Here is a 25413-nt window from a genome sequence, read left to right on the forward strand (position 1 = left end):
CTGGAAACAAACATCCTCCAGTTCTGGGAAATTTTCTTTTATCATTTTTGTTGTTCGTTTCTTCCCTATTTTCTATCATGAGTAAGATATTGGACCTTCTGACCTGCTACTCTAATTCTTCTATTTTATATTGCCTACTGTTCACTACTATGTTCTTTTGTCACTCTGTTCTGCATTATAGGGATATTTTACTAATAATTTTATCTTTCAATTCTTCTATTAGTTTTTCTAACTATGCTGTCATATTTTTCATTTGCAACAGCTTCTTTCCTTTTCCTTGAGTATTCATTTTTCAAATAGCAGCCAATTCTTGTTTCAAAAATTCAAGAACTTCTCTTATTTCTCTGTGGGAATTAACTTTAATTCCCTGAATTTAGTTCTGTCTATAGAACCATAATGGAACTGACTGGTTCAAAATTGGGAAAGAAATACAAAAAGGCTGTATACTGTCACCCTGTTTATTTAACTTATATTTGGAGTACATCATGAGAAAGGCCGGGATAAATTACAAGCTGGAATCAAGATTGCCAGAAGAAAAATCAACAACCTCAGATATACAGATGATTCCACTCAAATGACAGAAAGTAAAGAGGAACTAAAACCCTCTTAATGAGGGTGAAAGAGGAGAATGAAAAACTTGGCTTAAAACTCAACATTCAGAAAACTAAGATCATGGCATCTGGTCCCATTACTTCATGGTAAATAGATGGGGAAACAATGGAAACAGTGACAGACTTTTATTTTGGGGAGCTCCAAAATGACTGCAGATTGTGACTGTAGCCATGAAATTAAATGACACTTGCTCCTTTGAAGCAAGGTTATGACCAACCTAGACAACATATTAAAAAGCAGAGACAGTACTATGCCCACCAAGGTCCGTCTAGTCAGAGTTATGCTTTTTCCAGTAGTCATGTATGGATGTGAGAGTTGGACTATAAAGAAAGCTGAGTGCCGAAGAATTGATGCTTTTGAATTGTGGTGCTGGAGGAGGCTCTTGAGAGTCTCTTGGACAGCAAGGAGATCCAACCAGTCTATCCTAAAGGAAATCAGTCCTGAATATTCAATGGAAAGGACTTATGTTGAAGCTGAAACTCCAATACTTTGGCCACCTGATGCAAAGAACTGACTCCTTGAAAAACACCCTGATGCTGGCAAAGATTGAAGTCAGGAGGAGAAGGGGACAACAGAAGATGAGATGGCTGGATGACATCACCGACTCAATGGACATGAGTTTGAGAAAGCTCCAGGAGTTGGTGATGGACAGGGAAGCCTGGTGTGCTGCAGTCCATGGGGTCACAAAGAGTCGGACATGACTGAGTAACTGAACTGAACTGGGTGGGAGTAATAATCTATTTCGTTAGAGAAGGATCCTCTAAGTTACAGTGAGATATAAGCCTCAGTGCTGGAGGAGGGAAGGAGCTGGGGAAGATCTCACTATTCCAGATACAGACTCTTAAGTTAATCTCTGTTATTTTCGGCCTGGGCATCTTACTTCTACTTTCTGCTTGGCATCTTCAAGTCCAGAAACCCCCTAGTTTGTTGTTTTCAGAAAATAATTATCGCATTTCATTTGCCCTTTGTACAAACCACCTCTGGGTTTCATGTTTTAGCCTACATCCCAACTGTCAGGTTAATCTCTGTGCTTTCTCTAAATTCTTACTTTTTAAAAAAAGTATTTATTTTTAATTGAAGGATAATTGCTTTACAGTATTGTGTTGATTTCTACCAAATATCAACATGGAAATTCTTACCATCTTTTTAACTTAGTATCATACAACTCAGCACTCACTAGCATCCTAGTGATTTTATATATCTCTTTTCCTTGACTAGATTATGCTGGGAACTCAGCTCACACTTTATACACATTTTTATTGCCTCCCACAATGGTGGCACTAAAGTGCCTGTCAGTAAATACTGTGTGATGGGTTTTGTTATAAATAAAATGCTATTACTAATAATTGTAACTTAAAACCATGGTTTGTCAATTATTATATTATGACAAAACAAAAATTGGTTTTCATACAAGTTGTTGAAATGAAAGAGCAGGTAATGATACATTCTACAACTGAGGAAGTCATGATTAAATGAGCTCCATAAGGTCACAGTTCATCTGTGAAAGGCTTGGAAAATAATTTCTACTTTTACATAGCCTGTCAAGTAATTCATTATAAGAACTTAAAAAGAAAACTATCTTGGCATTTTAAAATTGTATCTGGAAATGTCAAATAAATATAGAAAGAAATCAGGTGAAGATGACTATATCATACTTTTATAGTCAAATGTATATATATGATTTAAACAATTAAATCTAAAATCAATATACATGAAGCTAAATCTATCTTAATGATTATATTGCTTTTAACTACTTATGTAGTAATCTGAATACATGAATGTGACTTAAAGAACAATTTAAGGAACTAAAAATTTCACCTCAGCAGTGTACAATAGTATATTAATGCTGAAACTAAGTATGCCCTAAGAATAGTTTGGAAAGTGGATTAAGAAATAAAAAGCAGGAAATTATTAAGCATTTTCTCAAAATAATTTTAGGAGACCATAAAAACAATGAGAAATATATGTGATAGCCAGTAAAACTACAACTCTAAATTATGTCTCACTTTTTATTCATTTCAAACTAGCATTAGGTACAGTCTGAAAAACCAACTTCAAAAGACAATTTCATAAAGAACATATGTATAAGTAAGTCTAGATTTATAAACTGTTCTGAATTTACAAGTAGAAGGAATTAGTTTTAAATGGTATAATTTATGTGTCACTGAATCAACAACATGAACTTAGCTTTGATAATAATGATAACCTATTAAAAAAGAGAAAAACATTCATCAGAGGGGAAAATCCAGGCTCAGATTGCATCTTCTGAAATTATGTTGTTGTAGATGCCTTGCTAAATCCCGAACAATTGAATCTTTTGAAGAAATAAGGATCCCTTGAAAAGAAGATAACCATGAGAAACCCTATACAGCCTAAAGCTGACCCTTTCCTGGGGAAAAGGGGCAGGTGGGGCTAAAAGATTTACATTCGTCAAGGAGTGGCCGCAGTCAGAAACTACGTTTAGCACCATGACACCGAGGAACTTTTTCCCAGTTCTTCTAGAGAATACTATGTTGTGGTCAACTGCTGCCATTTTAGGGTTAAATACATGAAGAAATTATTAATAAAAATTAAAGCTCAGGTTATCTTTAGAGTCACCACACTGGATGATGCACAAAAAAGGGGACCCCCCGGAGAGTCTGTAGAGATGGTTTGCTTATTTTCCAACTAACGAAAGGTTAAGGGGATCCTTCTGAAAATTTAGCTTGAACACCAAATTTTTAATTTACTGTCCTACTAGAGATCTTTAAGAATAAGACAAACATATTTTCAGAAGACCTAGCCAATAGTCCTGTCTAGAAACTGAGGAAGTGGGTGGATAATGTTAGGAGGTCCTTCAAAGGCCCTAAAAGGAGAGGGTGGCATGATTTGAAACATATACATTACCATATGTAAAACACATAACCAGTGTGAGTTTGATGGATGAGGCAGGGCACCCAAAGCTGGTGCTCTGTGACAATCTGAAGAGATAGGATGTGGAGGAGGGTGGGAGGGAGTTCAGGATGGAAGGGACACATGAATACCTATGGCCGATTCTACTGATGTATGGCAAAAACCATCACGAGATTGTAAAGTAATTATCCTCCAATTAAAATAAATAAATAAAATTTTAAAAATAGGCTTTAATGATGTGGAGACTAACCTGGACTTGTGGGCAGAGTAAAGATCAAGTTATCTTGTTGAAATATATTACACCAAAGATGTGCTGATATTAAAAGGTTTATTTAAAGAATATCTTATCATAGAAAGAAATTACAAAATATGACAGAACATAAAGATAAGTTCCATTAGAAGTGTTAAAAGCAGACTCATTGGTACAATGGCCTAAGAAATCAGTATTATCAGGTTGCTGTAAATTACAATGGTAATTTTATATATATTCTATCATGTAAATTCATTTTCTGAGTTGAATTAATTCAGCAGTGAGGAATATCCCTCTTCCTATTCTCCCATACAAATGTACACACAAACCTGTTTATTAAATTAAAATACATTAAAGTCTATTTAAAAAGTATTGCCTACTGGGATGCTCCGCTGCATATTTTAAGATGCCTGACAAGTTCCAACTTACCTGTGCAATGGTAAGGGTGGAGGCCATGAGACACACCTCTTGCTATAGGTGGTAGGCTTGCCCTCCAGTCAAAGAATTTTGAACCAGCTTTTAAAGTGAGTAACGACATTGAGAAGTACAATTTGAATTGTACTAAATTTACAACTTTCTGGTACATATTTTGTATTCAAGTTTTAAAGTTTGATTAAAACTTTTATGAAAACAAATTATGAATTTTTAAATAATTTCATCCTTGTCAACAATATCCTAAGTTTATTTTAAGAAGTATTATGATTCTAAAATATTAATTCAGCTTTTTAAAAAGTCTCTGGAAAGTAGTAATTGTGATGGTTGAGGAGGTAACTAAAGTCACTTTTGTGAGTAAAAGGAGACTGAAAGTTAGTGAAAGTGAAGTCGCTCAGTCGTGTCCGACTCTTTGTGACCCCATGGACTGTAGCCCACCAGGCTCCTCCGTCCGTGGGATTCTCCAGACAAGAACACTGGAGTGGGTTGCCATTTCCTTCTCCAGGGGATCTTCCCGACCCAGGGATCGAACCCATGTCTCCTGCATTGCAGGCAGATGCTTTAACCTTGGAAGCCCCTAAAGGAGACTAGTTTAAACAAAAAATGAGGACACATTAGAGTCCACTAAAATGAAAGTCTATACTCACTTAAATAGTAGATTAAGATAAGTTTGTAATTACTGCAAATTCAATGTTGTAGATTTATGGATAGAGCCACAGGTCTAAACTTCAAACAAGAGTAGTCAGACCTAAAATATGGAAATCACATTGTAAACAACTAAGAATTTGAGTTGATACAGGATATTTAATTCCATAAAATAGCTATAATTACGAGTAGTACTGATGTAACTTCAACTACATGTATGTGTAGAATATGACTAATGATTTTTATCATAAGCAAGTAACATTTTTCCAGGCAGATAGTATTTTTTAAGCCTATTGATACAGCTGAGACATTTGTCTATTATTTTGTGATCAATGGACAAGTGATTATTATGTCCTGAATCTAGACCCATTCAACATGTGCCTCACCTTGTCCAGGCTCTAAGTGCTATCCCAAAGAACATTACATGATGGAAATGCTCTGTAGTTATATCACTTGGTGACTGAGCACTTAAAATGTGGGTAGTGCAACTGAGGAACTGAATTTTTAATTAGTTTAAATTTATATTTAAATAGCCACAGGTGACTACTGGCTACCACATTAAACAGTGCAGCTTAGAGGATTCGAAAAGTAACAGCAAATGTCTTATGTTAGGTCTAATGCTAGTCTGCTTGTCAATTTCCATAAGCATGCTGTGCACAAATGCTTACAAGACTGGTCAAAAAACTTTTTGTCCCTCAGTGTCACCTTCATTCAAAAATATGATTAAATCTATGACAAAAAATACCATTTGAAAAGATGGTTATTCGTGCTTATAGTGTCAGTACAAATATACTCATTAATGAGGCAGCCTGAGTCAATCAAATGTTAGTTCTAGAATGACTAGAATTCAAACTATGAAATACCTGCTCCTGAAAAGTTTATGTCCATTACCTATCATAACACAAGAATACCAATTACTGCATAGTTTTCAGCTCCATTGGTTAAACACTGCGAAAGCATGTCAAGCCTTTTTACCTGACAGACATATTTGTTCTTCCATTTGCTCAGCACACACTGACTGTTTTGCATCAGCTCCTGAAGAAAACAGAAAAAGGAAGACTGCAGTTGGCTATACACATTGTCATTATCAGTTAAAATGCTTCTGATTCGCAAGCAAAAAAAAAAAAAATATATATATATATATACACCAGCATGCCACACAAAGATGCAACTGTTTTGGAACTCCTCACTGGACAAAAGCAACACTATCATCACCAGGAGAGTTGATCCTTTATGAAAATTAAAGCTGTTGAAAGATGTTTTAAAACATATTTGTTCATTGCCATTTTTGAAACTTTTGGAAAGATACCTCCAACTCCTTGAGTGAGTCTCGAAGTTTTTCTGGGCGTCTGTTTTTGAGCGTCCATGGAAAATCTCGTGCTGGAAAACAAAACATGTACTACAATTAGCTGAACAAGATTTAAAAAGGAAACTCTGCTGAGCAGTGTGCCTTAGGAAGATTAAAATAAAACATTTCCTTAATTGAAAGGAAGTAGCCTTCATTTCCATCATCAAATGATAGTCCTTTGAAAGGCTTTGTCATAGAAACAGGATTTTTACCACAAAACAATCTCCAGGATCATAATTTTATGATGACAACTAACAATGCTCAGAGAATCCCTGGGAAAGTTTCTGAAGCTCGTGAACCTAGTACATAACAGTTAATGATCCACTCTTTACCATAGAAGCAAATTTATTTTCATATAATTAATTTAAAAATTCAATACAAAAGAAATTCTAAACTCGGCAAATAATCTTTCAGATCTGAAAACTCCTATGAGTAAATGAATATAGTGAGGAAAGAAATAAAGTTTTTAAAATAATACACAGAAAATGAATTTAAAATTAAGCATCACACATTAAGGATAAAATTGAGGGAAATCTAAATTTTAATAAATTAGACACTAATAGTGCTCTTTTCTATATAAAATTATTCTCTCTAAAATCTACACCACAATTCAATAATGATAAGCCTTTGCTTTATGTAAAAGTTAATGTTATTTAGTAAAATCTCAATGATAGCCTAAAACAAACTAAAAAGTTCTATTTAAAAGAATTAAAAAATAAATTTATTACAGTGATATGACACCTATTTCATCACAAAAATGAATTCATCTCTGAATTTTCTGAAACAATTTAAAATGTGTGCACATGTGTTTTATGTGCATATATATGTAGTATAAAATATATACAGACATTAAAATTTTTATAGGAGAATGCTGTTTTAAGTAAATTAATGATTTCTATAAACATAATTTACAATGTGCAAAGCATATGTAAAAAGTTTCAAATCTCTGCCACAGGTACTAATATAGTATTTTTAAAAACTAAATGTTAGCTTGACCATTTAAAATGAGAACAAGTAGAATATTTAGCCCCGCTTATATTCTAAATAAAACAGTCATATTTTAGCCATATTATACTGTAGCCATATTACATATATAACATGTTTATATATTTGAAATTAGTAAAGACTAGAGAGAATAAAATGTTAATACTAATAATTACAAATCTTATTTTCTTACAATGGTTAGAACAAAACAATAATTTAGGTATAATATGGATAATAAAATGTTAACAGAACCATGGTACACTTAGTTGAAGTATATTAAGATAAATGCAGTTCATTAAGAAATACATAAGCATATATCTTATGCATAAGCATATATCATAAGCTTATGCTCTTTACATAAGCACATATCTCACCAAAAGTTGAGAGAGATTTCAATGGTCTAAATCAGAAATTTCTAACAATATAATTCTTACTCATATGTTTATGCACCTAAACAAGAGAAATTTATAAGAAATATAGAAAGAATAACATTTCCTATTTGTATAGACAGCTTAAAATATGTTTTAAGACAGAATCTTCAGGGATATTAAAATTCCAGTTTTATAATAATTCCAAAAAAATATAAAGTAAACTTACATTCTGCCAGCCTCTGCTTTTCTTCTAAGTTACCATGATCTGTTGCTCATTTTGCAGCAGATGAGAGATTAGAAAAAGGATAAAAAAGTGGAAATTACTTTTATTATACTTAATTTTATATGTGCATATGCACATTATTGAGACTAATAAATTATGCTAAACTTTTAAAAAGGCAGTTGGAAAATGCCATAATTTGGATGTTTTCATTTCATGGATGATTTCCTAAATTTGAAGTGAAAAGGCTTACACAACACAACGGGTGGGCCAATATCCTGAGTTTGCAATCTCATCAGATAGGGAAGGGAACTGCAACTGAGCCCAGAACAGAAGCTACTTCAGTCTGTCATCAGAATCAAGAAGTCAGCCTATTAAGTACCAAGCTAAGCACATGGGATGCTCACACAAGCTCCACTTCAACAGAGACCAAACAGGAAGTAACTCTAGCTGGGAAGACCTTTTGGCCCATCAAGAAACTTCTGGGATTAACAGGATTAATCAGATAAAGAAAATTGATCATTCACTCAGAAATGCCTATTCCAGATATCAGTTAAGGATCCGGGAGACCAGCATGAGTGGGACCCATGCATTAACAATGCCCTCTACTGGGACAGTGATAAAAAAACGAGAACATACTGTCCAGTTATCAGTTTAATCAGAAGTAAAATGAAAATTTTCATGTTCTGCTATAGCATTTTCTCAATACTGCTTTATTTTATATAAAACAGATATTAACTTTAGCATTTTTCTAAAGAATTAGAGTAAACTTTCTCAAAATTCTAGAATTTAAAGTGCATAAAAACAGTTTTAAAGTCAGTATTTTATAATTTAGAATAGTAAGTTTATAAAAATCTGTTCAGTAGAACAGACGCTTTACCTGATGGCTCTTTCTTGTCATAATACTGGTAGATCCCAATGTCTCTATCTATAGAAAGGAAGAAATAACATTAGATTATAGTAAAAACTTATGGAGAACGAGAAGCCAACCCACACTGTAAGGCAGGGTTGGGGGGTGGATAGGGAGGAGGACAGAAGCAACCTATATGTTACTGGAAATAAAATACTTTTAAATTATCCTGACATGGGCTCGTCTATTCTAGGGATACACACGAAATGCAAAGTTTATCAGTCCACTTAGAAAAGAAATATACAAAACTAGAATGGCATGAGGAAAGGAAGGGTAAAGAACAGAAGTCAAGGATGACCAACTTTTTTCTCTCAAGCTTCCTCTGATATTTTTCACAGGGCACTACCAAAAGGAACTACCACTAAGCAATACCAAATGAAACTGGCTAGAAGAATTCTGAGTTGTGGCTTTTTTTTTTTTTTTCCTCTGACTTAACTTGAATCCAGGAGGGTATTTGGGGGAAATCTGCAGAAAAGGAAGGGTTAAAGGAAGGTATGGATAAATTATCTGAAGCTTATTTAGACTCAAAAACCCTCCCAAACCCATTCAAGTTAGGATGCTGTGCTGGGGTTACAAAAGCAAAGATAGATGCTGAGAGAGATTTAACCATGGAATCTGAATTTACAGGAGAATAAAATAACTGTCCATTTTCTTCCTATCTCTGAACACTGAAATACTTCTTTCTTTGAGGTAACATGTTTCCTTCCATGCAAAATAACTCAAGTTACTAACAAAAGGATATAGCTATTTCTAAAGTGGAAGCAGTACAGGCTGCCCCCTAGTGACTGACTGCTCTGAACTTTCTCAAACTGAAGGATAAAACTTCCCCCAAAAAGGTATAATTAACTACTCCAATATAGTTTTTCAAAATAATCAATCGTGTATACTTACTGAAGTTCCATTTTTTTCATTATGCCACTAATTGAGACATATAATTTAAAGAGTGCAGTTTATTTATGTTGGTTATATTGACAGTATCTAATAAGGAGTACCAGGGAAAGGTCATGAGTCAGGCTCCTAGGATACTGATATTTTATTTCTTGACCTAGGTAAAGATTTTATGGGTATGTTCACTTTTTGATAGTTTAAAACATATCTTTGTAATCTTTACACTTTTCAGTACATATATAATACTTTAACAAAGTGAGTGAAAATCGCTCAGTTGTGTTCAACTCTTTGTGAACCCACGGACTATACAGTCCATGGAATTCTCCAGGCCAGAATACTGGGGTGGGTAGCCTTTTCATTCTCCAAGGGATCTTTCCAACCCAGTGAATGAACCCAGGTCTCCCGCACTCCAGGAGGATTCTTTTACCAGCTGAGCCACCAGGATATTAGAGTATATAATATTAGAATATTAGAATATTAGAGTAGGTAGCCTATCTCTTCTCCAGGGGATCTTCCCAACCCAGGAATAATAAAAAGATTCTTAAAAAAAAATCTAAGAACCATATGCATTATTGTACATAGGCAATATCCTCCAATATTCCATCATTTCATGCATCTAAATATTACAACTCTAGAATAGAACTGTGAAGATAACAAGTGGCCATGAATTCTGTGCACAAGTCTGAACTACTGCATTTGGACCAGCGTATGGCTCTTAAAATTGGAGAAGGAAATGGCAACCCACTCCAGTATTCTTGCCTGAAGAATCCCAGGGATGGAGGAGCCTGGTGGGCTGCCATCTGTGGGGTCGTACAGAGTTGGACACTACTGACACGACTTAGCATGGCTCTTAAAACAAAAGCAGGACAAGATGGGGATACGGAGAGTGAGTCTGACATGGTATGTCACAGTCCTAGCAGGGTGAGAGGGACATTCATAGGAGCAATGGCCTCGTGTTGGCTGTCAGAGGCTGAATAAAGTGTGGAGGACACCCACATACACGGGGAGCCCAACAAAGGGTGTCAGAACCTACAAAGATATCCATGCAGGGAAGAGAGCTGCCAAAGAGATAGAAGACTGTCTGCATACAGGGTGATTTTAAATAAATAAAATAAAGATACGGAAGCCCCAGCTTTCCCACTGTGTGAGAAGTACAAATATAAAAAAGAGAGAACATTAGAATGAACCCTGTGGTGACAGACTAGAATTTAAGGTACTGGTGTGAACTCATGGTTTTCAATATACAGAGGTACAGTTATGAATGTGGATGCAAGTAAGTGTGTAGGCATACAAATACATACCCTAAGCTCTGGCCACTGACAGTGCCTGGGAGCAACGATACTCCACGAGCAATGAGTGTACCTGAAGCACACCTTGGCTTCTAGAAACCATTCTCCTCTAAAAGGAACCAAGCTCCTTAGAGAACTGGCTGATTCTAGCACTGAGGAAGGGAAGGTATCAATATAATAACAGTCTGATAGATCAGATCTGTTGTGCCAGAAAGAATGGAAATGCCCAAGTATTGACAGGGATGTGGCACAATGATAAGAGAAGTCAGCTTGCAAGGTGTCCCACTAACCACTCAGGGACAACTTAAACATCAGAATAAATAATGGTACTAATGGATTAAAATCACTGAATAAAATGGTACCTGAGCCCGTAGGGACAAATTAAGTTAAAAATATATTTAGGATACCTCAAGATAATAAAAGCTATATATGACAAACCTACAGCAAACATTATCCTCAAGGGTGAAAAATTGAAAGCATTTCCCCTAAAGTCAGGAACAAGACAAGGGTGCCGACTTTCACCACTACTATTCAACACAGTTCTGGAAGTTTTGGCCACAGCAATCAGAGCAGAAAAAGAAATAAAAGGAATCCAAATTGGAAAAGAAGAAGTCAAACTCTCACTGTTTGCACATGACATGATCCTCTACATAGAAAACCCTAAAGACTCCACCAGAAAATTACTAGAGCTAATCAATGAATATAGTAAAGTTGCAGGATATAAAATCAACACACAGAAATCTCTTGCATTCCTATACACTAATAATGAGAAAGTAGAAAAAGAAATTAAGGAAACAATTCCATTCATCATTGCAAAGAAAAGAATAAAATACTTAGGAATATATCTACCTCAAGAAACTAAAGACCTATATATAGAAAACTATAAAACACTGGTGAAAGAAATCAAAGAGGACACTAATAGATGGAGAAACATACCGTGTTCATGGATCAGAAGAATCAAAATAGTGAAAATGAGTATACTACCCCAAAGCAATCTATAGATTCAATGCAATCCCTATCAAGCTACCAATGGTATTTTTCACAGAGCTAGAACAAATAATTTCACAATTTGCATGGAAATACAAAAAACCTTGAAGAGCCAAAGCAATCTTGAGAAAGAAGAATGGAACTGGAGGAATCAACTTGCCTGACTTCAGGCTCTACTACAAAGCCACAGTCATCAAGACAGTATGGTACTGGCACAAAGACAGAAATATAGATCAGTGGAACAAAATAGAAAGCCCAGAGATAAATCCACACACCTATGGACACCTTATCTTCAACAAACGAGGCAAAAATATGAAATGGATTAAAGACAATCTCTTTTAACAAGTGGTGCTGGGAAAACTGGTCAACCACTTGTGAAACTATATCACTTTCTAACACCATACACAAAAATAAACTCAAAATGGATTAAAGATCTAAATGTTTAAGACCAGAAACTATAAAACTCCTAGAGGAGAACATAGACAAAAGACTCTTCGACACAAATCACAGCAGGATCCTCTATGACCCACCTCCCAGAATACTGGAAATAAAAGCAAAAATAAACAAATGGGATCTAATTAAAATTAAAAGCTTCTGCACAACAAAGGAAATGATAAGCAATGTGAAAAGACAGCCTTCTGAATGGGAGAAAATAATAGCAAATGAAGCAACTGACAAAGAATTAATCTAAAAAATATACAAGCAACTCATGCAGCTCAATTCCAGAAAAATAAACGACCCAATCAAAAAATGGGCCAAAGAACTAAATAGACATTTCTCCAAAGAAGACATACGGATGGCTAACACATGAAAAGATGCTCAGCATCACTCATTATCAGAGAAATGCAAATCAAGACCACAATGAGGTACCATTTCACACTCGTCAGAATGGCTGCAATCCAAAAGTCTACAAGCAATAAATGCTGGAAAGGGAGGGGAGAGAAGGGAACCCTCTTACACTGTTGGTGGGAATGCAAACTAGTACAGCCACTATGGAGAACAGTGTGGAGACTCCTTAAAAAACTGGGAATAGAACTTCCTTGTGACCCAGCAATCCCACTGCTGGGCATACACACCAAGGAAACCAGAATTGAAAGAGACACGTGTACCCCAATGTTCATCGCAGCATTGTTTATAATAGCCAGGACATGGAAGCAACCTAGATGTCCATCACCAGATGAATGGATAAGAAAGCTGTGGTACATATACACAATGGAGTATTACTCAGCCACTAAAAAGAATACATTTGAATCATTTCTAATGAGGTGGATGAAACTGGAGCTGATTATACAGAGTGAAGTAAGCCAGAAAGAAAAACACCAATACAGTATACTAACACATATATATGGAATTTAGAAAGATTGTAATGATAACCCTGTATGCGAGACAGCAAAAGAGACACAGATGTATAGAACAGACTTTTGGACTCTGTGGGAGAGAGAGAGGGTGGGATGATTTGGGAGAATGGCATTGAAACATGTATAATATCATATAAGAAACGAATTGCCAGTCTAGGTTCGAGGCAGGATACAAGATGCTTGGGGCTGGTGCACTGGGATGACCCAGAGAGATGGTACAGAGAGGGAGGTGTGAGGGGGGTTCGGGATTGGGAACTCATGTACACCCGTGGCGGATTCATGTTGATGTATGGCAAAACCAATACAGTATTGTAAAGTAAAATTAAAAAAAAAAAAAAGATATCCAGAAGGTAGCAAGATATATGTGTGCAGAGTCAAATGAGACTTACTTAGAGATGGAGTCAAAACCTAAGAGTAGAGGAGATAATTTAGAGGTTTTAAATGTTGAGAAAAGTTAAGTATAACATCCTGGAAACTTTGGGCTTCCCTGGGTGGGGGGGGAATATATATATATTTTTTAGGGACTTCCCTCGGAGAAGGCAATGGCACCCCACTCCAATACTCTTGCTTGGAAAATCCCATGAATGGAGGAGCCTGGTAGGCTGCAGTCCATGGGGTCGCAAAGAGTCGGACACGACTGAGTGACTTCACTTTCACTCTTCACTTTCATGTATTGGAGAGGGAAATGGCAACCCACTCCAGTGTTCTTGCCTGGAGAATCCCAGGGACGGGGGAGCCTGATGGGCTGCCGTCTATGGGGTCGCACAGAGTCGGACACGACTGAAGCGACTTAGCAGCAGCAGCAGCAGGGACTTCCCTGGCAGTCCAGTGGTTATCACTCTGTGCTTCCAGTACAAGGGGAACGGTTTCAACCCCTGGTCAGGGAACTAAGAGCCCACATGGCAAAACAAATAAAAGATCATCACAGATCACTCCTGTTTTTAAAAAATACATACACCTATTAAAAATATTTAAAGTTTAATGAAGAATAAGATATTCACATATTTTCAATGTAACACCTTGCAAAATATTAACTCTACAGGAGATAGTAACTTTGCAGTGGAGCAGCCTAGCAGACACCGCCTTAACCAAGTGATCATGAACACCATCAATAAAGACATGGATTGAAATTGTGCACTGCATGTTAGGATGCATTGAGAATACAGCACTATTCTTCTGTATACTTCCCACCAAGCAAGCATAATCTGAATCTACTTATGAGGAAACTTCAAATGTATCTAAATTTAGGGATATACTACAAAGTAAGTGGTATAAAATCTTCATAAGTGTTGAAGTCACAAACGTTAAAAAATAAATTTTTAAAAATTAAAAAGCTGAAGGATTTGTTTCAGAATTAGAGACTAAAGAGACATGATAACTAAATGTAACATAATTCTGAACAACAACCATTTGCTATAAAAAGGACAGTTGGGGCTTCCCTGGTGACTCAGTGGTGAAGAATCTGCCTACCAATACAGGAGACATGGGTTTTATTCCTGATCCAGGAACCCACATGTCATTGAGTGACTAAGCCCATGTGCCACAACTACTGAGTCTGTGTTCTAGAGCCCGGGAGCCACAACTACTAAGCCCATGTGCCCTAGAGTCTGTGCTCTGCAACAAGAGAAGCCACAGCAATGAGAAGCTGCATAGTGCAGCTATACAATAGCCCTCTCTTGTCACAACGAGAGAAAGTCCGCACAGCAATGAAGACCCTACACAACCAAAAAATATTTTTTTTAAAAAAGGACAATGGGTGAAACTCTTTGCGTGTTAGATGGGAGCACTATTATTACCATTAATTTCTTGATTCTGATGGTTATATACGTGACACTGGACTACATCTTTTCTTTAGGAAACACACACTAAAGTATTTGGGAGTGGTGAGGCATCAGGTTGGTAACTTACTCTCAAATGGTTCAAGATACAAAATTCTCTATACTAGCAAGTTTCCAATAAAACTTTGTGATTATTTCAGATTATGTAGAATAACATTTATCAAAAAGGTAAGAAATAACAAATGTTGGTGAGGGATGTGGAGAACAGGGGACACTTCAGCACTGCTGGTGGAAATGTAAATCGGTGCAGTCACTATGGAAAACAGTATTCAGGATTCTCAAAAAATTAACAGTAGAACTATCATATTATCCAGCAACTTCCCCTCTGGGTATTTATCCAAAGAACATAAAAACACTAACACAAAAAGATATAGGTACCATTATATCATGATCATTGCAGCATTATTTACAGTAGCCAAGATCTAGGTACCCATCAGTGAATGAATGGATAAAGAAGACGCAGTATATATTCAGAATGGAATTAAGCCATCAAAAGAATGAAATCCTACCATTTGTGACAACTTGAATGGACCTTGAGGTCACTATGCTAAGTGAAACAAGTCAGAGAGAGACAAATGCCGTAGAACTCCACTTACATGCAGAATCTTAAAAAAAAAAAAAAAAAAAGAAAGAAACACAAACTCACAGACACAGGGAACAGATTGGTTGCCAAAGTCAGGAGGGTGAAGGGGAGGCTAAATGAAATGGGTGAACGGGATCAAAAGGCACAAACTTCAGTTACAAAATAAACAAGTCATGGGGATATCATGTACAGCATGGTGACTCCAGTTAATAACGATGTATTGCATATTTGAAAATTGCAAAGAGATAAATATTAAAAGTTTTTATCACAGGAAAAACTATATATAGTGGTAGATATTAATCAGACTTACGAAATCATTATGCTGTACGCTGGAAACTAACTTAATGTTATAACTCAATTATACCTCAATTCAAAAACTACTTTAAATGTCAAACATAATGAGAATATATAAGAGGGTTACAAACTTAGTCTCAATGGCAGTGAAGGCTTCTCTAGGTGACTTAGTAAAGCTGAGCCCTAAAGAAGTAGGATTGCACATGGGTTCAAAAAGAATGTTCCCAGGAAGGAGAACAGATAAGCCCTGCTGAAGATCCAGCTGGGGCAGATCTTACTGCCTCCTGGGACCTGTGTGCACCACTGTCTTTGGTCATAGCGTTCATTTCCTTTTTTTCTATCATTCTTATGCCGATGTCAATATAATTTGGCTTCTTGATTACAGAAGTAATGTGTTCACTGTATAAAATCTAGAAAAGAACAAAAAAGTTTAATTTCCTGTACTTCCGCTCTTCAGAGACAGCTATTCATAACACCGTGTTTTTCTCTTTTTTCTGAATGCATTTGTTGTTGTTGTTCAGTGGCTCAGTGTCCGACTCTTTCCAACCCCATGAACTGCAGCACGCCAGGCTTCCCTGTCCTTATTTCCTGCAGTTTTCTGAAAGTGCATTTATTACTAAATAAAAGTTATGCCAAAGAATTGATGCTTTCAAATTGTGGTGCTAGAGGACTCGAGAGCAAGGAGATCAAACCAGTCCATCCTAAACGAAATCAGCCCTGAATATTCATTGGAAGGACTGATGCTGAAGCTGAAGCTCCAATACTTTGGCCACCTGATGTGAAGAGCCAACTCAGTGGAAAATACCCTGATGATGGGAAAGACTGAGTGCAGCAGAAGTGGGTGACAGAAGATGAGTGGTTGGATGGTATCACGGACTCAATGGACATGAGTTTGAGCAAACTCCTGGAGATAGTGAAGAACAGAGAAGCCTGGCATGCTGAAGTCCATTGGGTTGCAAAGAGTTGAACAGTACTTAGCAACTGAATAACAATAACAATTCCTAAATACACAGCAATATTAAAATTAAGCCAATTGACAACCCTACAGAGGTCTCTAAGTGTCCAGCTGAAAGGAAGAATTGCACTTTAAATCACTTTAAATCAAAAGTTAGAAATGATTAAGCTTACTGAGGAATGTGAGAGACCCATAATCTTACTGACTGCAATGTGGGAGACCCAGGTTCAACCCCTGGGTTAGGAGGATCCCCTGGAGAAAAGCATGGCAAACTACTCCAGCTTTCTGGCCTGGAGAATTCCATGGACATAGGAGTCTGGTGTGCTACAGTTCATGGGGTCACAAAGAGTTGGACATGACTAACATATACACTGAAGAATGCATGTTGAAAGTCACGACAGGCTGAGAGCTAGGCCTCCTGAGTCAAACAGATAAGTTGTGACTGTACAGGAAAGGTTCTTAAAGGAAAAAGTGTTTCTCCACTGGACGCACAAATGATAAGAAATGATAAGAAACAACTTTATTGGTGATAATGGAGAAAGAGTTGGCGACCTGGACAGATTAGCCACAACATTCCATAAGCCAAAGTCTAATGCAAAGCAAGGTCCTAACCCTTCAATTTTATGAAGACTAAGAGAGGTGAAGAAGCTGCAGAAGAAATGTCTAAAGCTAACAGAGGTTGGTTTACAATGTTTAAGGAAAGAAACCATACTCAGAATGTAAAAATACAAGGGAAAGTAACAAGTGTAGATGTAGAATGTGCACCAAGTGATCTAGAAGATCTAGCTAAAATAATTAATGAAGTGCTTGTGCTCAGTCACTCAGTTGGGTCCAACTCATTTGCAGCCCCATGGACTGTAGCCTGCCAGGCTCTGTCGTCCATGGAATTTCCCAGGCAAGAATACTGGGGTCAATTGCCATTTCCTCCTCCAAGGGATCTTCCTAATCCAGGGATCAAAGCTGGATTGATCTCTTGCATTTCCTGCATTGGCAGGTGGATTCTTTATCACTGAACCACCTGGTAAGTCCAAATTAATGAAGGTGGCTACAATAAACAACAAATTTTCAATGTAGATAAATGACCTTCTCTTGAAAGCAGATGCCATCTAGAAATTACACAGTTGGAAAGGAAAAGTCAATGACTGTTTTCAAAGTTTTGAAGGACAGGCTGACTCTCTTCTTAGGGGCTAATGCAGCTGGTGACTTCAAGCAGAAGTCAATGCACAACCAATCCTAGGGCCCTTAACATTCTGCAAAATCTACTCTGCCTGTGCTCTATAAATGGAACTACAAAGCCTGGATGATAGCATATCTGTTGACAACAGGGCTTACTGAATAATTTAAGCCTACCATTGTGACCTACAGCTCAGAAACTAAGACTGCTTTCAAAATATTACTGTTCATTGACAATTCATCTGGTCACTCAAGAACACTGACAGAAGATGTACAATTAGATTAATGTTGTTTTTATGACTGCTAGAACAACACTTATTCTGTAGTCCATGGATCAAGGAGTAATTTTGACATTCAAGTCTTATGGTTTACGAAAAACAATTCTTAAGGCTATAGCTGCTGTAAACAGTGATCCATATAATAGATTTGGGCAAATTCAACTGAAAACCTTCTAGGAATTCCCTGGTGGCCCAACAGTTAGGACTCATCACTTTCACAGCTGGGGCCTGGTTTCAATCTCTGGTACAGGAACTAAGATCCTGTAAGCCATGTGGCATGGCACAAAAAAAGAAAGAAAGAAACCTTGTGGAATGGATTCATCATTCTAGTTGTTCAGTTGTAAAGCTGTGTCCAACTTTGCAATTCCATTCTGGGTGCCATTAAGAATATTCATGTTTCATGGGAAGAGATAAAAATATCAACATTAACACGGGTTTGGAAAAACTTGATTTCAACCCTCATGGACAACATTGAAGACGTCAAGACTTCAGTGGAGGTAGTAACGTTGTGAAAATAGCAATAGAACTATAATTAGACGTGGAGTCTGAAGATGAGACTGAATTTCATTGTAATCTCTAGAGAATATTTAACACTTAAGGAGATGCTTCTTATGTATCATTAAAGAAAGTGGTTTCCTGAGATGAAATAAGCCTACTCCTAGTATGGATGCTATGAAGATTACTGAAATGACAACAAGGGATTTAGAATATCGTGTAAACTTAGCTCATAAAACAGCAGCAGGATTCGAGAGGATTGACTCCAGTTTTGAAAGTATTACTTCAGGTAAAAATCCTAACAAACACCGTTGCATGCTATAGAGAAATCATTTGTGAAAAGTCCATCAATGTGGTGAACTTCACTGTTGTCTTATTTTAAGAAATTACCATAGGCTCTCCAACCTTTAGCAACCAAACTTATCAACATTGAGGCAGCTCAAACATTAAGACTTCCTTAAAGTTCCTATGATGTTCAGCAATTTTAGCAATAAAATATTTTTTAATTAAGGAATATACAATGTTTTTAAAGACATAATGTTCAGTTCAGTTCAGTTCAGTCGCTCAGTCATGTCTGACTCTTTGCGACCCCATGAATCGCAGCACCCCAGGCAGCCCTGTCCATCACCAACTCCCGGAGTTCACTCAGACTCACGTCCAGCGAGTCAGTGATGCCATCCAGCCATCACATCCTCTGTTGTCCCCTACTCCTCCTGCCCCCAATCCCTCTCAGCATCACAGGGTTTTCCAATGAGTCATGAGCCAATGAGTCAGGCTTCTTCGCATGAGGTGGCCAAAGTATTGGAGTTTCAGCTTTAGCATAATTCTTTCCAAAGAACACCCAGGGCTGATCTCCTTCAGAATGGGCTGGTTGGAACTCCTTGCAGCCCAAGGGACTCCCAAGAGTCTTCTCCAACACCACAGTTCAAAAGTATCAATTCTTCGGTGCTCAGCTTTCTTCAAGTCCAACTCTCACATCCATACATGACCACTGGAAAAACCATGGCCTTGACCAGATGGACCTTTGTTGGCAAAGTAATGTCTCTGCTTTTAAATATGCTCTCTAGGTTGGTCATAATGTTCCTTCCAAGGAGTAAGTGTCTTTTAATTTCATGGCTGCAGTCACCATCTGCAGTGATTTTGGAGCCCCCAAAAATAAAATCTGACACTGTTTCCACTGTTTCCCCATCTATTTCCCATGAAGTGATGGGACCAGATGCCATGATCTTCATTTTCTGAATGTTGAGCTTTAAGCCAACTTTTTCACTCTCCACTTTCACTTTCATCAAGAGGCTTTTTAGCTCCTCTTCACTTTCCGCCATAAGGGTGGTGTCATCTGCATATCTGAGGTGATTGATATTTCTCCCAGCAACCTTGATTCCAGCTTGTGATTTTTCCAGCCCAGCATTTCTCATGATGTACTCTGCATATAAATTAAATAAGCAGGTTGAATATACAGCCTTGACATACTCCTTTTCCTATTTGGAACCAGTCTATTGTTCCATGTCCAGTTCGAACTGTTGCTTCTTGACCTGCATATGTGTTTCTCAAGAGGCAGGTCAGATGGTCTGGTATTCCCATCTCTTTCAGAATTTTCCACAGTTTATTGTGATCCACACAGTCAAAGAATTTGGCATAGTCAATAAAGCAGAAATAGATGTTTTTCTGGAACTCTCTTGCTTTTTCCATGTACCAGCAGAGGTTGGCAATTTGATCTCTGGTTCCTCTGCCTTTTCGAAAACCAGCTTGAACATCAGGGAGTTCACAGTTCACGTATTGCTGAAGCCTGGCTTGGGGAATTTTGAGCATTACTTTACTATCATGTGAGATGAGTGCAATTGTGCAGTAGTTTGAGCATTCTTTCGCATTGCCTTTCTTTGGGAATGGAATGAAAACTGACCTTTTCCAGTCCTGTGGCCACTGCTGAGTTGTCCAAATTTGCTGGCATATTGAGTTCAGCACTTTCACACCATCACCTTTTGGGATTTGAAATAGCTTTACTGGAATTCCATCACCTCCACTAGCTTTGTTTTTAGTGATGCTTTCTAAGGCCCACTTGACTTCACATTCCAGGATGTCTGGCTCTAGGTGATAATCACACCATCGTGATTATCTTGGTTTTGAAGATCTTTTTTGTACAGTTCTTCTGTGTACTTTTGTCACTTCATAATATCTTCTGCTTCTGTTAGGTCCAGACCATTTCTGTCCTTTATCGAGCCCATCTTTGCATGAAATGTTCCCTTGGTATCTCTAATTTTCTTGAAGAGATCTCTAGTCTTTCCCATTCTGTTCTTTTCCTCTATTTCTTTGCATTGATCGATGAGGAAGGCTTTCATATCTCTTCTTGCTATTCTCTGGAACTCTGCATTCAGATGCTTATATCTTTCCTTTTCTCCTTTGCTTTTCGCCTCTCTTCTTTTCACAGCTATTTGTAAGGCCTCCCCAGACAGCCATTTTGCTTTTTTGCATTTCTTTTCCATGGGGATGGTCTTGATCCCAGTCTCCTATACAATGTCACGAACCTCATTCCATAGTTCATCAGGGACTCTATCTATCATATCTAGTCCCTTAAATCTATTTCTCACTTCCACTGTATAATCATAAGGGATTTGATTTAGGTCATACCTGAATGGTCTAGTAGTTTTCCCTACTTTCTTCAATTTAAGTCTGAATTTGGCAAGAAGGAGTTCATGATCTGAGCCACAGTCAGTTCCTGGTCTTGGTTTTGTTGACTGTATTATAGAGCTTCTCCATCTTTGGCTGCAAAGAATATAATCAATCTGATTTCGGTATTGACCATCTGGTGATGTCCATGTGTAGAGTCTTCTCTTGTGTTGGTGGAAGAGGGTGTTTGCTATGACCAGTGCATTTTCTTGGAAAACTCTATTAGTCTTTGCCCTGGTTCAATCCACATTCCAAGGCCAAATTTGCCTGTACTCCAGGTGTTTCTTGACTTCCTACTTTTGCATTCCAGGCCCCTATAATGAAAAGGACATCTCTTTTGGGTGTTAGTCCTAAAGGGTCTTGTAGGTCTTCACAGAACTGTTCAACTTCAGCTTCTTCAGTGTTACTGGTTGGGGCATAGACTTGGATTACTGTGATATTGAGTGGTTTGCCTTGGAAACGAACAGAGATCATTCTGTTGTCAGTACTGCATTTTGGACTCTTTTGTTGACCATGATGGCTACTCCATTTCTTCTACAGGATTCCTGTCCGCAGTAGTAGATATAACGGTCATCTGAGTTAAATTCACCCATTCCAGTCCATTTTAGTTCGCTGATTCTTAGAATGTCGACGTTCACTCTTGCCATCTCTTGTTTGACCACTTCCAATTTGCCTTGATTCATGGACCCGACATTCCAGGTTCCTATGCAATATTGCTCTTTACAGCATCGGACCTTGCTTCTATCACCAGTCACATCCACAGATGGGTATTGTTTTTGCTTTGGCTCCATCATTTCATTCTTTCTGGAGTTATTTGTTACTGCACACTAGATGATTATTATTGTTATTGCTGTTCAGCTGCTAAGTCATGTCCAACTCTTTGCAACCGCATAGACTGCAGCATGCCAGACTTCCCTGGCTTTCACTATCTCTAAGAGTTTGCTCCAACTTGTGTCCATTGAGTTGATGATGCTATCTAACCACCTTGTCCTCTGCTACCCTCTTTTCCTTTTATCTTCAACTTTTCCCAGCGTCAGGGTCTTTTTCAATGAGTCCGTTCCTCACATTAGGTAGCCAAAGTATTAGAGCTTCAGTTTCAGCATCAATCCTTCCAATGAGTATTCAGGGTTGATTTCTTATAGGATTCACTGGTTTGATCTCCACACTGCCCAAGGGACTCTCAAAAGTCTTCTTCAACAACACAGTTCAAAAGCAACAAGTCTTCAGCAGTAAGCCTTCTTTCTGGTCCAACTCTCACATCCATACATGACTATTGGAAAAACCATAGCTTTGACCATACGGACCTTTGTCAGCAAAGTGATGTCTCTGCTTTTTAATATGCTATCCAGGTTTGTCATAGCTTTTCTTCCAAAGAGCAATAACCTTTTAATTTCATGGCTGTAGTCACCATTCACAGTGATTTTGGAGCCTAAGAAAACAAAATGTGTCACTGTTTCCATTGTTTCCCCATCTACTTGCCATGAAGTGACGGAGCCCGATGCCATGATCTTAGTTTTTTGAATGTTGAGTTTTAAGCCAGCTTTTTCACTCTCCTCTTTCATCTTCATCAAGACGATCTTTAAGCTTTCTGTCATTAGGTTGGTGTTATCTGCATATCTGAGGTTATTGATATTTCTCCCAGCAATCTTGATTCCAGCTTGTGCTTCATTCAGCCTGGTATTTTGCATGATGTGTTCTGCACAGAAGTTAAATAAGCAAGGTGACAACATACAGCTTTGACATAGCTCTGAAGTTTTTGCGAGTGGCCTTCATAAGAAATCTCCTGTGACGTCTCTGGCAGTCTAGTGGCTGACTCCACACCTCCACTGCAGAGGGCAAGAGTTAACCATTGGTTGGGGAACTCCAATCCTGCATGCTGTAGTCCTGCATGAAGACATTTTTTTTTTTTTTGTCTTTAGCCAGTATCTCAGTTCCCAGGGAGTGTCCCCATTGGTTCCTGACTCTCTGGCAGATGCTTTAAGATTAGTAACTGGGTCCCCTTTACCTACAGTCCATACGTTTCTCAATCTTGTGTTTTTGTGTTGATTTTCAAATCAACTGAGTTTTCATGCACACCGTTCAGGAGTGGCTTTTCTGTTCCCTGCAGTTTTATAATTTTCCTGGATATATTTCCCATTGGTTTTCAACGTCAGGTATTTTAAGGGCTTGTCTCTCCTGCATAGGATCTAGGGGTTGGGATGGCTGACATGGAACCTGAATCCCTCACAACTGAGAGAGAAGATCCGTACCTTTGTTATCTCTCCCAGCTGTGGATTGCTGTGGCTGGGATGTGGTTTTTCCCCTTGGCAATACTGTTTGTCTCTCCTACCCATCTCAGTGCTGCCCTTTTACCTTTTGTTGTGGAGGTTCTATTCATCCATGTTCCATATGTACTGAATTAAATTTGTTGTGCCTATAGCTCGATAAAGGACAGAAATGGTATGGACCTAACAGAAGCAGAAGACATTAGGAAGAGATGGCAAGAATACACGGAAGAACTGTACAAAAAGGATCTTCACGACCCAGATGATCACGATGGTGTGATCACTCATCTAGAACCAGACATCTTGGAATATGAAGTCAAGTGGGCCTTAGAAAGCATCACTAAGAACAAAGCGAGTGGAGGTGATGGAATTCCAGTAGAGCTATTTCAAATCCTGAAAGATGATGCCGTGAAAGTGCTGCACTCAATATGTCAGCAAATTTGGACAATTCAGCAGTGGCCACAGGACTGGAAAAGGTCAGTTTTCATTTCAATCCCAAAGAAAGTCAATGCCAAAGAATGCTCAAAATACCACACAATTGCACTCATCTCACACGCTAGTAAAGTAATGCTCAAAATTCTACAAGCCAGGCTTCAGCAATACATGAACCGTGAACTCCCTGATGTTTAAGCTGGTTTTAGAAAAGCCAGAGGAACCAGAGATCAAATTGCCAACCTCCGCTGGTACATGGAAAAAGCAAGAGAGTTCCAGAAAAACATCTATTTCTGCTTTATTGACTATGCCAAAGCCTTTGACTGTGTGGATCACAATAAACTGTGGAAAATTCTGAAAGAGATGGGAATACCAGACCACCTGATCTGCCTCTTGAGAAATCTGTATGCAGGTCAGGAAGCAACAGTTAGAACTGGACATGGAACAAAAGACTGGTTCCAAATAGGAAAAGGAGGGCGTCAAGGCTGTATATTGTCACCTTGCTTATTTAACTTCTATGCAGAGTCCATCATGAGAAATGCTGGACTGGAAGAAACACAAGCTGGAATCAAGATTGCCGCGAGAAATATCAATCACCTCAGATATGCACATGACACCACCCTTATGGCACAAAGTGAAGAGGAGCTAAAAAGCCTCTTGATGAAAGTAAAAGAGGAGAGTGAAAAAGTTGGCTTAAAGCTCAACATTCAGAAAATGAAGATCATGGCATCCGGTCCCATCACTCCATGGGAAATAGATGGGGAAACAGTGGAAACAGTGTCAGACTTTATTTTTGGGGGCTCCAAAATCACTGCAGATGGTGACTGCAGCCATGAAATTAAAAGACGCTTACTCCTTGGAAGAAAAGTTATGACCAACCTAGAGAGCATATTCAAAAGCAGAGACATTACTTTGCCGACTAAGGTCCGTCTAGTCAAGGCTATGGTTTTTCCAGTAGTCATGTATGGATGTCAGAGTTGGACTGTGAAGAAGGCTGAGCGCCGAAGAATTGATGCTTTTGAACTGTGGTGTTGCAGAAGACTCTTGAGAGTCCCTTGGACTGCAAGGAGATCCAACCAGTCCATTCTGAAGGAGATCAACCCTGGGATTTCTTTGGAAGGAGTGATGCTAAAGCTGAAACTCCATTACTTTGGCCACCTCATGCGAAGAGTTGACTCACTGGAAAAGACTTTGATGCTGGGAGGGACTGGTGGCAGGAGAAGAAGGGGACGACAGAGGATGAGATGGCTG

The 25413-nt window shown here is 38.0% G+C and overlaps 1 protein-coding gene across 1 annotated transcript in view; it reads right to left on the minus strand.

Annotated features, from left to right (window-relative positions):
* Nucleotides 1-25413, minus strand: part of LOC120851330 (WD repeat containing planar cell polarity effector) — a 211973-nt gene that overhangs the window by 183783 nt on the left and 2777 nt on the right. Inside the window, exons 2-5 of the mRNA XM_040224029.1 lie at nucleotides 8635-8682; nucleotides 7761-7799; nucleotides 6141-6211; nucleotides 5807-5866 (exon numbers count right to left, since the gene is read on the minus strand). Of these exons, the coding sequence (XP_040079963.1) occupies nucleotides 5807-5866; nucleotides 6141-6211; nucleotides 7761-7799; nucleotides 8635-8682 (218 nt within the window). The remainder of the gene's footprint in view (nucleotides 1-5806; nucleotides 5867-6140; nucleotides 6212-7760; nucleotides 7800-8634; nucleotides 8683-25413) is intronic.

Source organism: Oryx dammah, unplaced genomic scaffold (genome assembly GCF_014754425.2).
Source record: "Oryx dammah isolate SB20612 unplaced genomic scaffold, SCBI_Odam_1.1 HiC_scaffold_25, whole genome shotgun sequence".
NCBI lineage: Eukaryota > Metazoa > Chordata > Mammalia > Artiodactyla > Bovidae > Oryx > Oryx dammah.